A 14585-nucleotide genomic window follows, 5' to 3' on the forward strand; every position below is an offset into this window, starting at 1 on the left:
GATCCAAATTGACACACAAAATCACAGGGCTCCCTGCTTTGGGGGTGAGCACGGGAAAGCAAAGGAATCTGCTCAGCTCTCAGGGAAAGGGGAGAGCAGGGACAATGTCACCTTCAGGGGATGCTGCCACCTGTCCCCACAGGGGGAGGACATTGCACCAAACCCCTTCAAACAGGCACAAAGCAGCCAAGGACCCTTCCCCTCCCAGCTGAGCCATTGGGGAAATCAGGCAAAAACAATTCCATTTTTTTTTTTATGAAAAGAAGCTGAAAACGACAACAGATGTGTTTTGTGACTTACACAAGTCCCAAAGCAGAAGAGGGAAAAATCATTCCAAAGGTGCTGTGTAACAGCTCCTTCCTGTCCATTTAGGCAATTTATAGTGAAACCAGAGAGCTTTGAGTAGACAATTCAATTACCTCCATAGTTTATATCCCATAATAGTTTCTCCCTCTCATAAATTTAACTTACATATGAGAAATCACACCAATTCTCCAAAAACCCTGTGAATTTCACTGGTGGGGAGAAGAGGGGAGAGGAGAGGCTAATTTATTATTATATTATATTATATTATATTATATTATATTATATTATATTATATTATATTATATTATATTATATTATATTATATTATATTAATCTATACTAAAGAACAGAGAAAGTATCTTACAGAAAGTTTAACAAGATATTAATGAGAAACCTGTGACTCTCCTGAGCCTCGACACAGCTGGACATGATTGGTCATTAAGTTAAAACAATTCACATGTTGGATAAACAATCTCCAAACCACATTTCAATGCAGCAAAACACAGGAGAAGCAATCAGATAATTATTGTTTTCATTTCTCTCTGTGGTTTCTCAGCTTCCCAGGAGGAAACTCCTGGGCAAAGAGGATTTTTCAGGAAATGTGACAGAGCCAGCAGCACTTACCTGGGTTGCTCTTGGAGGTGCGTACTGGTGTGTACTGGTTTTTGGAGGAGGTCCTGACTGGGGTGTTCTCTTTGGGGGAGGTATCTATGGCCGAGATTGTCTCTCTTTCACAGTGTCCGATTGGGATTGGTCCCTGCTGCCTTAGGATGTCGGCCAGAGCCCTGGGGAGACAGGAAAAAAAAAAGGGAAAAAATGAAAAAAATGTATTTTAACCCAGCCAGAATTCAGTATTTCAAAATAGACTAGAATAGAATTCAGTGTTTGTACTTGTGAACCCAAAGCAGCTGGGTTCATATCATAAACAGAGGGAAAAATGCAACAACAGCAGTAATAATAAAATATAAAAATATGGCCTAAAAGCTCTGTTTCTTTCTGCGTATCTGCTGCAAGGATTTCCAGGCTTGCCTGGCTATTGTTTGGTATCTCATCTGCTGTCTCTAATTCACTCCAGCCCTGGGTTATGGTGCCTCTCCATCATCACAAACTGCTCCTGGCACACAGAGCCTCCATCAGGAGCCCTGCTGGCCCCAGCCCTGGCACCTCCTCAAAGTGACACCAAAACCCCCCTGCCCAAGCCAAACTCCCTTAAAACTGACCGAGATCAGGATCCCCACACCCTGAAATCCCTGCTCAAATGAAGCTCAAAGCCCAGCAGTGCTGGCAGTGGTTTTTAAAGGAGAACCACGAGGCAGAAAAATGGATTAACCAACTTGCAGGGCTTGATGTCAGCACAGCTCTGTGCTCAGCAGGGATTGCTTGCATGGCTGAGCTCTCCCTGCCATTCCCAGGGAAAAGCAATGGCACCCAGTTCACTGCAGCCAATGGCTTCCCCTTGGATACTCCAAGGTTTTATATTATTTTTATTATTATTATAAATTATATATATATATATATGTATTATACAATATATATTATATAATATATATATATATATTATTTATTATATATTATATCTGTGAAAAGCAATGTCACCCAGTTCAGTTGCAGCCAATGGCTTCCCCTTAGATACTCCAAGGTTTTTCCCCTCTGTGAATATCAGGGACATATGAACTGCCCTGATTTTCCTAGGGCAGCCCCAGGTTTTCTGCTGGGTCTCAGGAAAAGCAGGAAAGGGGTGGTTTCTGTGGGCTGTAGGGGACAGTGGCACTTGCAAGTGATGCAGTTGGAAAATCTCTTTTCTCCTGGCAGGGGGAACACTTCTGGAGTCACCTCAGGTCCCAGGGAAGGTGTCAGGAGGAGACATCCCTTCAGTGCACATTAACGAGAGGGATGCTGGCATTGCTCATACCCACTGGCATCTCTTAAATGCCACAGCTCTGGGCTTTCACATGAGAAATAATTTGGGGCCTGGGTCTGTTCCCTTTTCCAAATCATTTCCTCTCCAGACTCCTGTCCCCGCGCATAATGGATGCAATACTAATGTGCTCCACAGAAGGAACTCTTGGAGGATCTCCTGAGCAGGACCACATCAGTTCAGCACCAGCCTGTACAGAATAAGGATATTTTTACCCTTTTTTGATGATTTCTTGGTTGTAGAAAGAGCAGACCTGGAGGCTATAACCAGCCAGGGGATATCTGTGTGTGCACACAGGCTGATCCTCGTGGGGTGAAGGGATTGTTGTTAGCAAGGACAGATTGGGCCAGGAACAGATAGAGGTGAGGGTGGCAGCCACAAAACAGAGGCGTTGAGCCTTGAGCAGGCCAGGACTCCTCCTGTCTTCCCTTGGGAAAGGAGGATCTGGTATTTAGGGAGGAATTGGTATTGAGGAACTGATGCTTGGTGAGGAAGTGGTGTTTGGTGAGGAAATGGTGTTTGGGGAATGAGAGCTGGTGTTTGGGAAGGAAATGGTGTTTGGTAAGGAAGTGGTATTGAGGATATGATGTTTGATGAGGAAATGGTATTTGGGGAGTGAGAACTGTTTTTTTTGTTAGAAAGTGGTGTTTGGTGAAGAACTGATATTGAGGAACTGGTGTTTGATGAGGAAATGGTGTTTGGGGAGTGAGAACTGGTGTTTGGGAAGGAACTGGTGTTGAGGAACTAGTGTTTGGTGAGTGGGAACTGGTTTTTTTTGTTAGAAACTGGTGTTTGGTGAAGAACTGGTGTTTAGTAAGGAACTGGTATTGAGGAACTGGTGTTTGGTAAGGAACTGGTGTTTGGGGAGTGAGAACTGCTATTGAGGAATTGATGTTTGATGAGGAAATGGTGTTTGGGAAGGAATTGGTATTGAGGAACTGGTGCTTGGGGAGGAACTGGTTTTTGGTAAGGAACTGGTATTGGGGAACTGGTGTTTGGGGAGGAACTGGTGTTGAGGAACTGGTATTTGGTGAGTGAAAACTGGTTTTTTGTTAGAAACTGGTGTTTGGTGAGGAACTGGTGTTTGATGTTTCCCTAAAGCTCCTGGATTCCTCCTCCCTGGCTGACACAGAGCTCCCACCATGCCCAGCCATGCCTGAGGTGTCCCCAACTGGTCCCCAGCCCACAGGACACTTCTGGCCCTTTGTACCCTTGCCCAAGGTCATGGAGAACAAGAGTGGCAGAACGAGGACCTGAGGCTGCTCCTGAGGCTCCTGCCCTGTGGGACAGCACAGGAGGAGGGGACACATTCACCCCAGGAATCCTGGTGCCTTCTCCAGGCCAGAGCTCCCCGTGACACCCCACCCTGCTGCCTGGGAGCACACACCCATTGGAGCTCCCCATTTGTCAGGGACAGCAGGCTGGCAGAGCTGAGCCTTCAGCAGGAATCTCCAAGGTGCATTCAGCACCAGGTGGGCATTTAATGGCATCTGCAGCACAGGAACACTGAGGAACATTCTTCAATCCCACCCATTGCATTAGTTACTGGCCCACGGTGGCCTGGGCTCTTTTGAACACTTGTCCAAGTCTCTCTTGACATCTTCAGTGTCATGCTTTTTATAAGCTACAAGAATATAAAATTTGGTGAGTGATAGGTTGATGATTTGTCATCATGGTTTGTATTTTTGTTTGGTTTTTTTTTTTTTTTTTGTGGAGGGGGTTAGTTCTGGGGTTAATTCTGTGTTTGTTTGGGGGTGGTTGTGGAGTGATGATGACAGCTGGTTATTGTTTTTGATACCAGGAAATAGGAGAACTGCAGGACTTCATTCCAGGGGTTCCAAGGGAGGGACTCAGAGAGGGCAGGGTGGGCTGGGCACACAGGAGGAGCTGGGAGACACAAAGGGGAGCTGGGCACACAGGGTGGGCACACAGGGTGGGCACACAGGGCAAGCTGGAGAAGCTGGGGCAGTGGAAATGGGACAGAACAAAGCAGCAAGCCCAGCTGGGATGGAGCTGGTTCATTCTGTACCAATTCCATCACCGTGCTGTGTTTATTTCCATAAAGCCCTGGGGTGGTGGAAGGTCAGTCCCACCTCAAAGAGGCAGATTTGTTGGTGACAGTCCCCTGGCTCCAGCTGGCTCAGTGCCCATGCACAGCTCCAGGAGAACAGACTCACTGCAATGTTTGTGTGCCACGTGTGCAGCCATTTGGGCACAATTAGTGCCACTGATGTCAGCAGCCCCCTAATCACCTGCACAAGGATATGAGACACTCCAGGAACCTTCCTGTGACGCCACATCTCTTATCTGAGGAGCACAAAGCTCTCTGGCTGGAGCGTGGCACTGATAAGGGTTTGTGACACCTTTCCCTCACGTCATGGCCATGCCAGCACTGGGGCTCTGTGCCACCCTCACCCAGAGCAGCCAGGGGCAGCTGGGGGCTGCTCCAGGGGGCTGCACTGCCCTGGGAAGGGAAATCTATGGATGGATGTCACAGACATCTTTTATGGAAAATCCTTTCCTTAGGATTTTTCCTCCTGAGAAGCTGGGAGGCCTCAGGAACAACATGTAAACAGTGATTATCTGCTGCTGTGGAATGCAACAGGTGCATCTGTGATTGGTCTTATGTGGTTGTTTCTAATTAATGGCCAATCACAGTCCAGCTGTCCAGACTGTCTCAGTCAGTCACAAGCCTTTGTCATCATTCTTTCTTTTTTTATTCTTAGCCAGCCTTCTGATGAAATCCTTTCTTCTATTCTTTTAGTATAATTTTAATGTAATATATATCATAAAATAATAAATCAGCCCTCTGAAACATGGAGTCAAATCCTCGTCTCTTCCCTCATCTCAGAGCCCTCTGAACACCATTACAGAGGGACAGCCCTGGTCAGGCCCTGCTCCCTGGGATGGCTCTGGTGGCACTCTGCACAAATTTGGGGAAAACTCCAGTGGGATGAACACCTGGGTTCATCAATTTTCAGAAAAAAAAATCAGAAGGATTTGGTGTAAATCCAAAGGAATTGAGGGGTGGATGGAAGCAGTGGGGCAGCAAGGCTGGCCATCAGCTGGGGCTGGTGCTGGAAGGGGAAGTGACAGACTTTGATCCCAAAATAGTGGCTTTGTAGTCAGGGAGAAGGTGAAGCTGGGAGGAACCAGCTCAGCGCAGCTCACCCTGGCCCTCTAACCCAGGCCAGAACCTCAATCTTCTCCCTCAATGTCCTGCTGTCCTCCCCACAGCCTTTTGGGCTGTATTGTCCCACTTTCCCCATACCCACAGATTGCCAACACCAATCAACAGTGTGAGTGTTAATTGAGGAGTGTTCAGGGTGTCCCCTCTGCTGTCACCAGGGCAGCTCTGGTGGCAGCTCCAGCAGGCTGGGAGGGAAATGAGGGAAATGAGGTTGGTCTGAGGGGTCTGGGGATGCTGGTTGGGAAGAGCTCCCTGTTCCCAGCAGAGCAGGAGCTGCACCTCAAAACTTCACTGATTCACCTTTTGAAAATCTCCTCTCGTGCAGACCTTAATTCTGCTAGAAAACAGAATTTCCTGCTCCAAGTCCCTGTGAGTTTGGGGAGGAGCAGAAGGAGAGTGACCAAATGGGTCTGGCAGAGCAGTGAAGGGAGCAGTGCCTGGCTGAGCTGCAGCTGCTGAAAGCAGAGCAGGGATGGAGCTGGTGGCAGAACTCCAATCACTCCAGCACAGCCAGGATTTCACTACAAAAACAGCCAGGTTAAAGACTCCCCTATGCTCTGTTAGTAACTGGGAGAGAAAGAGGCAGTTATTGCAGGAGATGGATTTATCCAGCCTGGAGCCAGCTCACCTGGAAGGGACAGCTCTCTCTGAGGGACAGCTCTTGGGTCACAGCCACTGTCACAGAGAGCAGCTGTGCATTATTCATGGCCTGGCTGCTTCCCTGCACCTGCTCCATGCCCTGGGCAGCTCCAGATGCTGAGCACACCTGGGGCTGGCCACTCATGGGGCATTCCCATGTTCCAGACCCTTCCAACTGGGTCCTGCATGCCCAGGGATTGACACTCCTGGGGCATTCCCACATCCCAAGTGGTGCCATCCAGGTCCTGGGGTATTTGTGCCCAGGGCATTTGCACATTCCTGGGACATTCCCACACTCCAGGGGCTGCCAGCTGGGTCCTGCATGCCCAGGGCACACAGGAAAAATTCAGATGTCTCCTGAGAACTCTTAATGCCAAACACAACTTGGGAAGCTCCTGGAATTTAATCCAGCTCCAAAGACACTTCACACACCTGACAACAATGCCCAAACTGGATAATCTTTGGCTGTTGCTGTGATGTGGGCAAGGCATTGCCAGCGGTGACCGAGCCCAGAACAGGTGACACCAAATGGGTGACACCAAATGGGTGACACCAGTTCCTCTGAACACATCTGGCCCAAAGAGATCAAAACCATCACGTAAAGATTTGATAATTAAAAGCTTAAAATGAACCTTTCCAAGGGGTGTTCCTTGGCAGAGAGATGTCACCCTGAGTGTCCTCAGCAGGGCAGGACATGGCCAGGCTGCTGGGCACAGTGAATCAGGAGAGGCACCAGGGGAGAGCAGGGAGATGTGCAGGACAGGGACAGAGCACAGAAAGGAGGGGAAATATAATCAGAAGGATTTGCAGGGTGTGCAAGGCTGTGGGGATGGTGCTGTGCTGGCCCAGCTCTGTCCTGCTCTGTTTGTGCTGTGCATCCCCAGGCACAAACACAGACACAGCACCCAGGGCTCACACAGTGCACCTGGGGAAGGGTCGAGCACAGGGGCTCTGGGTTCACAGCAAATCCTCTGCTCTGAGCACAGCTCAGGGGCTTTGAACTCACTGAGAAAGCTGAAGAGCCCTCACAACAAAGGAGGTTGTGGTGAGAGCACAGCCCAGCCCAGCATTTATTTTGGAAGAATTCTGTGTTTATCCACCTGGGGAAGGAGATATCTGAGCCCTCCAAGCAGGGCAGTGCACATAGATCTGAGGAAGCCCAGCATTTATTGTGGCAGAATTCTGTGTTCATTCACCTGGGGAAGGAGATATCTGAGCCCTCCAAGCAGGGCACACACAGATCTGAGGAGGCACAGCCAGCCCATGTGAGTGGGGGCAAAGGCAAGCAGCACATGCCCTGATCTCATCTGCCCCAGAAAGTTCAGATCTTGTGTGAAACAGAAATTTTAAAAGGCATCTGATCTTCACAGGCGCAGAGATCAACTGCTACTTAAGGATATAAGAGATTACAAAACTGAAAGGAATGGAGGTTCAGAGCTACACTGGATTCCCTCGACACCTCATGATGGAGTTGGACTAACAGAAAAAGTTAATTAGCAAGCAGGAAAATGCCAAATAAATGGGAATTAGAGACACTGAGCTGATTTGGTGGAGGCAGCATGGTTCCTGAGCCTGGCCTCTCGTAATGGGAGAAGTTCAAAGGGAAGGGAGAAGCCCAGAAGCATCAGAGGGTGTCATTGGCCAGGCAGCCTCTGTGCTCCCACAGAGTCAATCTCTTCATAAAATAGACTCAGAGAGGAAAACACAGCAGAAAAACCCCAATTATCAAACTGCAAACCACAACCAGAGCTCCAGACTGGAGCTTTCCCAGCGCAGGGAAGTGAAACAAAAGGAAAAATGTTTTGTACAGGTACAGGCACCCAGAGACACACTGGGCCTGGGTTTGGGTTTGGTCTGCAGCTGAACCATTCACCCTGCAAAGGGACAGGATCCAGTTGTTCTCCCTGCTCAGGGGTAACCCCAAACCCAGCCAGGTGTTGGGTTGGTGAGAAACAGAACCAGTCCTGAGGAACTTCCCTGAGGTCACCAGTGAAGCTGTCCCTGCCCATGGCAGGGGGTGGAATGAGAGGATCTTTAAGGTTCCTTCCAACCCCGTCCATTCTGTGATTCTGGGATTTTATGGCTGCACTTTTTTGGTTTTTCTTAGCTCAGTCTGACCTGTATTCTGTGCCTGTGAGAGGGACAGGGCACTTCAGAGGAGAGCCTCAGAAACCACCAGGATTAAACAACTCAAAGCAGGGCAAAGAGCAGCTGAAAGGCACCCGAGTGAGTCCGAGCAGAGTGAAAAAAGGCAAAGCACAAAAACACATCAGTGGAAAGAGACTGGAAGCAGGAACAGCATCCAAGAAAGAAAAACTCCTGCAGAGTCCCTGTGGCCAGGAGTGTTCACAGCACTCCCTCCCTGCCCTGGGGACCGTGGGGTTTGATCCTTTGGCTCCAGCAGCAGAGAGCAGCACTGAAGGAGCTGCCTGTGATCCCTGCCTCAAACAGCAGGGCTGGAGAGAGGCACTGCTCATAACCTTCACAGCTGAAAGCAGCTCCCTCCAGCAGCCCCTCAGCAAGCACAGGGCCCTGGGCTGTGGGGGTGCAGCCTGAGGAACACAAACCCTGCTGCATTTCAAGCTGTATTGCTCACACAGAGCAGCAGCTCCTTGGATCTGGGAGCAGACACATCCATTGCCTCTGTTAGAATTCAGAGCCATGGAGCAGAAACAAGCAGGAGTGGATCAATTAAACTCAGGTCTCTACATGGGCAAAGGATGTTCATCTCTAAAAGCTGGCAGTTATCACTCCCAGAGCAGGAGATGCAGGGGCTGAAGGGAAGAGCAGCACAGAGCTCTTCCCTCTTTGCAGCAGCACAGATGCTGTGGGAGGAGGGAGAAGTGAAGCACAGCACAGACCCTGTTCCCCTTCTCCCCTTCCCACCCCTCAGCCTCTCCATGCCAGGCCAGATAAGGCCTTTCAGCAGCACACAGAGCTGGTTTGCTGGGAAAAATCCCTGTGCAGCTTCCCGGGAGAGCAGCTGGGCTCCCACCAGTGCCCCAGGGCCAGATCTGCCCCTGTGTCCCTCTGGCCCCAGCTGACCAGTGGGATGCACTGGGGATATTTCAGTCCCAAGCTGTGCATCCCCAGCTCAGTGGCTGCTGCTGGGGCTAAGCAGGGGTTGTGGAGCAGGGCTACAGCTGTGAATTATTTCTGTTCTGTAGCGTGGGGATGCAGGGTCACGGCCACGGAGTGAGAACATTCTGTGTCACCCCTTTGTGCTGCACAAAAACTCACCCAGCTTTGGAAAAACCAGCTGATATTCCCTGCTCAGAGATTCCCTAACTCAGCCCCAGACTGAAAGTAAAACAAATACCTCTTAAATTTCACTCAAGAAATGCTCAAGAGAAGAAAACAACCCTGGCAATGAGACAGAAACAAACCATCCTCACCAATGCATGAAGGAGCATCAGCACACACATTATTACTGGGTGTGATTCTCAAAATCCAGCCCCAGCTTCTACCTGGAGCCCAGCAAAGTTCTGGCAGTGTAACCCCCAAAGCAAGAGGCAGTTCTATATGGCCAGGCTCAAAGATCCTGTCATTGCCAAAAAATAAAAAAAAAAAAATCAGTTCCATTGAAAGCATTACAAGCGTTTCTGCACAATAGGAACATTTCAGCTCCTGGTTTTCAAAGCACTTCCACTTAACTGCTGTTAGAAAGGCTGAATCAGTGCTTGTGAGCCCAGAATCACAGCAGTGCCTTGCTTTAAAGGGACGTGGCAGTGCCTGGAAACTGGAGCTGGTTCCAGCTTGGAGGTGCACATGCACAGCCAGCCCTTCACTGACAGCTCTCCCGGGGACCTGCAAACCCTCCTTCCACCAAAAGACATTGTAGGAGCCCTGCCTCCCTCTAAATGCTCTCTCTTAGTGAGTTCATGAGAATTTTCTGTGAAATCTGGATGAGAAATGGGCAGAGGGATGACATCCACACACGGCACTACTCTGTGAGCATTTGCAAGGAAATAAAATTTCCAGTGTGATCCTGCTCGTGGGGAGGTGCAGGGAAGTTCTCATTGATCTTCCCTGCCTGTGGGATATGAGCCCAAGAGGCTTTTTGCAGCCCCTGTAGCAAGTTGTGCTCGTGCTGCTGCTCTGCTCCTCCCAGAGGATGCACTCTGAGGTTTGGTGCACTCGCCACCACTACAGAGAATTGTTCTGGATGTCACACTTCACTCCAGCCGACATGACCTCAAACAGACAGAAATATCTGACCCCAACCTGCTTTCCTCCTTCCCTGTTCCTCCCCAGCAGCTGTCAGAGACAAAGACAAACCATTCCTCTCCTGGTATTTGCATTCTGCTTAGAGCAGCCAGAGCATTCAGCCCAGTGCAGGAGATGCACTTCAAAATATTTAAACGCTCGTGCAATGTTGATCAAGTTCAGGTAACACAGCTCTGAAAGGTATAATCTTTTACCAGCTACCATATTATAGAAGTCAATCAACTCCTTAAAATGCTCTGGAAGTCAAGCTTCCCGAGCACTCAATCTGCCATTCATACTTCTACACACAGGTGAATCATTTCAGCAGAACTTATCTAAATAAAGCAAAGCAAGCATCAAAGAAATGAAAACATCAGGAAGAATCCAGACAAGTCTGGCAACACTGGCTCTGATTTCCAAGGGTGAAGGATCCAACCCTGCAGCAGGCTGGAGCTGGAGCAGAAGTAACATATGGACATCCAACCTAGATTTCCAAATTTAGTGTGAAGATAAGGCCCAGGCAAAGTTGCCTCGAAGCCAGAAGAGCTGGGCAGCTGGGGAACCATCCCTTCATTAACAAAACACGATTTTCTGGCTAAGCCACTTGCAGGACCCCTGTCTCTACACAGCTGTGTGTAGTTTTTAACACTGTGGAGTTAAATTCTTGCAGGGACCAGGGGCAGGTGGGATTTGGAATGGTATATGTGGGCCAGACCCTCAGCAAATGCAAACCTCATCTCACAGTGTGTCCTCACTGCAGGGAGGAGTCCAAATAAAAAAACATCACCCCAAATAAATAAAAACTGCGTCACTCATCTCTTTTTCCTCTTAAAAAACTAATATTTCTCCCCTCAGTCTCTGTTGGTTGCAGCTGAAGTTCAGCCTTTAAAATACGGTCAATGATTTCAGGAGTTCTGATTAAAAATCTTCATTAAAATCATTTTTAGGAGGCATTATCTGCTAGAGTTAAGGACTTTCCCCTGATGCCCAGCACTGCTCTCCTACAGAAGCCTCTCACCAGTTTTTATGTTCAGACACAGGCAGCTCTCGCATTCGCGGCACGCAAGCAGCACTCATCATTTGGAGGGACTTTTTCATCATAAAATAAATATGAACTGAGAGAGAACACGCATTTGTCCAGGAGGAGGATTGCTACAGCCACCCGAGCTTTTGCTGTGCAGCAGGATTTGGTGTGCCACAGAGAGCTCCTGCCCTTACAGCAACGAGGGGCAGTGAGCCCGCAGGGACGGGCAGGGATGGGCTGAGACCGAGAGATCAGAGGGATCTAAGAGGGACCGAGTGGAACAGGGAAAGGACAGAGCTCTGCCACCACCAGAGTGTCCCCACACAGCCCCAGCGGCCCCGCGGGGGAGGCACCACCAGGGGGTTCTGATCCATCCCCTCTGCACATCCCAAACTTCCCCCGGGGGTTCTGATCCATCCCCATCCTCTCTGCACATCCCAAACTTCCCCCGGGGGTTCTGATCCATGCCCATCCCCTCTGCACATCCCAGACTTCCCCTTGGCCGGGCAGGACGGGACAGAGCAGGACAAGACAGGACCCGCGGGGTCTGAGCGGCTCTGCTGTTCTGGGGGAGCTCTGGGAAGGCTTGGAGGGGAGATGGGGGGTTCTGGGGGCTGCTGAGGATCCCCGGATGCAGAGAGGGAGTGCCAGGGGCAGGAGGGATGTGCCGGGGGCAGGAGGGATGTGCCGGGGTCCCAGGGGGAAGGAGGTGCATGCCTGGGGGGCAAGAGGGATGTGGGGGGATCACGGGGAAAGGAGGAGGGGTGCAGGGTGCAAGGGAGCCAAGCCGGGATGCTGGGGGACACTCCGGGGGGCAGGAGGGGGGTATCGGAGTGCCGGAGAACAGGAGGGGGCTCCGAGGGGTAAAAGGGGGTGCCGGGGTGGAGAGGGAGGCTCTGGGGGGCAGGAGAGGGGTGCCGAGATGCCGAGGGGCAAGGGCAACGTAGAGGAGGGTTCCGGGGGCAGGAGGGGAATGCCGGGGTGCTGGAGACGGCTACACGTGGAGCTCCGGGACGGACTGTGGGCAGAGCGGGGCAGCGCGGAACTGTCCGGGAACAGCCCGGGAACAACCCGGGAGCTGTCGGGGAATTAATTAACCGGGAGCTGTCCCGGCGCTGTCCGGGAATTATCCAGGGCTCTCCCGGAGCTGTCCCGGCGCTGTCCGGGAATTAACCCGGAGCTGTCCCGGAGCTGTCCGCGGCGCCGGTGCTGAAGGCGCGGCAGGAAAGCACAAACGCGGCCGCGGCAGAAGAGCCACGGAGCACCAGGACGGGCCCCGGGGTGGGCAGGGGAATGGACAGAAGGGTGCGGGTGGCCCTGGTCGGACCGTGGACAGGAGGAACTCCTGGGCAGAGGATGGAAAAGGAAAATCCTTCCGTGGATGGTGCAAAGAGAGAAGCCTTATACAGACCTCACAAAGAGGGAAACCCTTGGATAAATGACTCAAGGGGGGGCCCTCGAAGAGGCAGCACAATGGGAAATCGTTTGGCCAGGTGGCACAGGCGTCGGAGAGCCATGGCACTGGGGAAACCCTTGGAAGGGTTGGCAGGGGAAACTCATGGACAGCCAGAGCAAAGCGTAGAGACCCGGGTGGGCGCTTCACAGGGACACTCCTCGGGCAGAGAGAGCCCCTGACAGCAGTGTAAAAACTGAGCCCTTAGACAGCAAGTCCAAAGGGGGAATCCCTGGAGGAGCCATGCCACGGGAAACTCTCGGCAAGCTGCACAGCTGGGAACTCAAACAGAGCCCTCGGGTGGGCAGCTCCAGGGTTTCTAGCTTGACACCACACTGTCTTCCAGGGCGAGGGGCCGCAATTTCTCACTAGAGAAACCCTGAGCAGACTCTGCCAAGGGGGAAGTTCGGTGAGGGGGAGCAGGGGAAGGAGTGAATGCTCATGAATGTACCTGTGAATGTTCATCTCCCGGGGCGGGCGCCGCGCCTTGTCGTAGGCCACCTTGGCAAAGACGCCGGCGATGAGCACGAAGGCTATGGCCCCGCACGAGATGTACACGGTGGCGTTGGTGCTGTCCTTGTCCGGGTCGTACTTGTTGGCGTCCCCGTCGCTGCCGTCGCCACCGTCGGCGGGCAGGGCGCCGCTGGCCGTGGTGGGGTGGGCCCACTCGGGGCTCTTGTAGTTGCGGCACAGGCTCTGGTTGAGCTTCTCGGCGCGCTTGTTGCAGCAGAAGCGGTAGAAGCAGGTGCCGCAGCAGTAGCGGAAGCCCGTCAGGCTGTTGTTGCACTCGAACTCCTTGTCCCACTGCCCGCTCACGTCGTAGTACCCCCAGCACGTCTCGTGGGCCGGGGCCGAGCCCCCGCCTCCGGGGGCCGCCTTGCCGCCCCCCGCGCCCTTGCCGCGCCCGGGCAGCGCCGTGGGGGCGGCGGCGCCCGGGCCCGCCAGCGTCTGATTCAGGAGCTCCCTGCCCGGCTTGGGGGTCCGCCGCGCCGCCGCCGCCCCCTGGGTCCGGTTGCCCTTGGCGCGGGGGGGCCCGGCCGCCTGCGCGGGCAGCGGCAGCAGCAGGGCCAGGAGCTGCAGGGAGAGCAGGAGCAGCGGCAGCAGCAGCAGGTGCCGCGGCCCCATGGCGAGGGGCTAGGCGCGGGGGGCTCTGGGGGCGGGCGGGCGGGCGGGGGGCTCAGCGGCGCTGCCCCATGGAGCGGGGCGGGCGCGGCCGGGGGTCCCGCTCTCGGCTCCTCCTCAGCGGCGGCCGCCCGGCGCCGGGCGCTTCACGCTCATGCCGGCGGGCGGCGGAGCCCGGCGGAGCGCGGCTGGAGGCGGCGGGGTCCCGGCGCTGCTCCGGAGAGGGGCTGCGAGAGACGGGGAGAGGGTGAGAGCCCGCCGCGCCCCGGGCAGCCCGGCCCGCCCCCGCCCGCCCGCCCCGTGCCCACGGCCTTACCATGCCGGAGCGAGCGGGACTGCAGCGGGGCCGCGGGGCTGCCCGCGCTCCCAGCCCAGCCGGGGGCGGAGCGGAGCCGAGCCGAGCCGAGCCGGGAGCCGGGGAAGGACCGCCCACCGCTGCCGGGCCGCTCCTGACATCACCGGGACCGCGCCGCGCTCTGCCGGCACCCCGGCACCGCTCCGCCCGCACCCCGGCACCGCTCCGCCCGCACGGGCAGCGCCCGAGAGAGGGGGATCCGCAGGGAGAGGGGATGGGCTCGGGGACGGGCTACGGGTAGGGGTGTGAGAGCTGCGTGCGTGTCCCCCGGGATGTGCTCCTGGTGGGAATGTGGTGAGTGCCACTGGACCTGTCCCCCGGGACCTGGTCCTGGCAGGGATGCGGTGAGTGGCCGCTCTAGCTGTCCCCAGG

At 53.4% G+C, this 14585-nt stretch overlaps 1 protein-coding gene across 3 annotated transcripts in view; it reads right to left on the minus strand.

Moving 5' to 3' along the window:
• The window catches only part of SHISA6 (shisa family member 6), a 146114-nt gene extending 131732 nt beyond the window's left edge, over positions 1-14382 (minus strand). Inside the window, exons 1-3 of one of the 3 annotated variants that reach the window (XM_074555098.1) lie at positions 14175-14382; positions 13188-14085; positions 931-1091 (exon numbers count right to left, since the gene is read on the minus strand). In XM_074555098.1, coding sequence (XP_074411199.1) covers positions 931-1091; positions 13188-13861 — 835 coding nt within the window. In that variant the 5' untranslated portion in view covers positions 13862-14085; positions 14175-14382. Of the gene's footprint in view, positions 1-930; positions 1092-13187 lie in introns of all 3 variants that reach the window. The other 2 variants (XM_074555100.1, XM_074555099.1) reach the window with 2 other exon arrangements.
• Between the last annotated feature and the right edge of the window lie 203 nt (positions 14383-14585).

Source organism: Zonotrichia albicollis, chromosome 19 (genome assembly GCF_047830755.1).
Source record: "Zonotrichia albicollis isolate bZonAlb1 chromosome 19, bZonAlb1.hap1, whole genome shotgun sequence".
Lineage (NCBI taxonomy): Eukaryota > Metazoa > Chordata > Aves > Passeriformes > Passerellidae > Zonotrichia > Zonotrichia albicollis.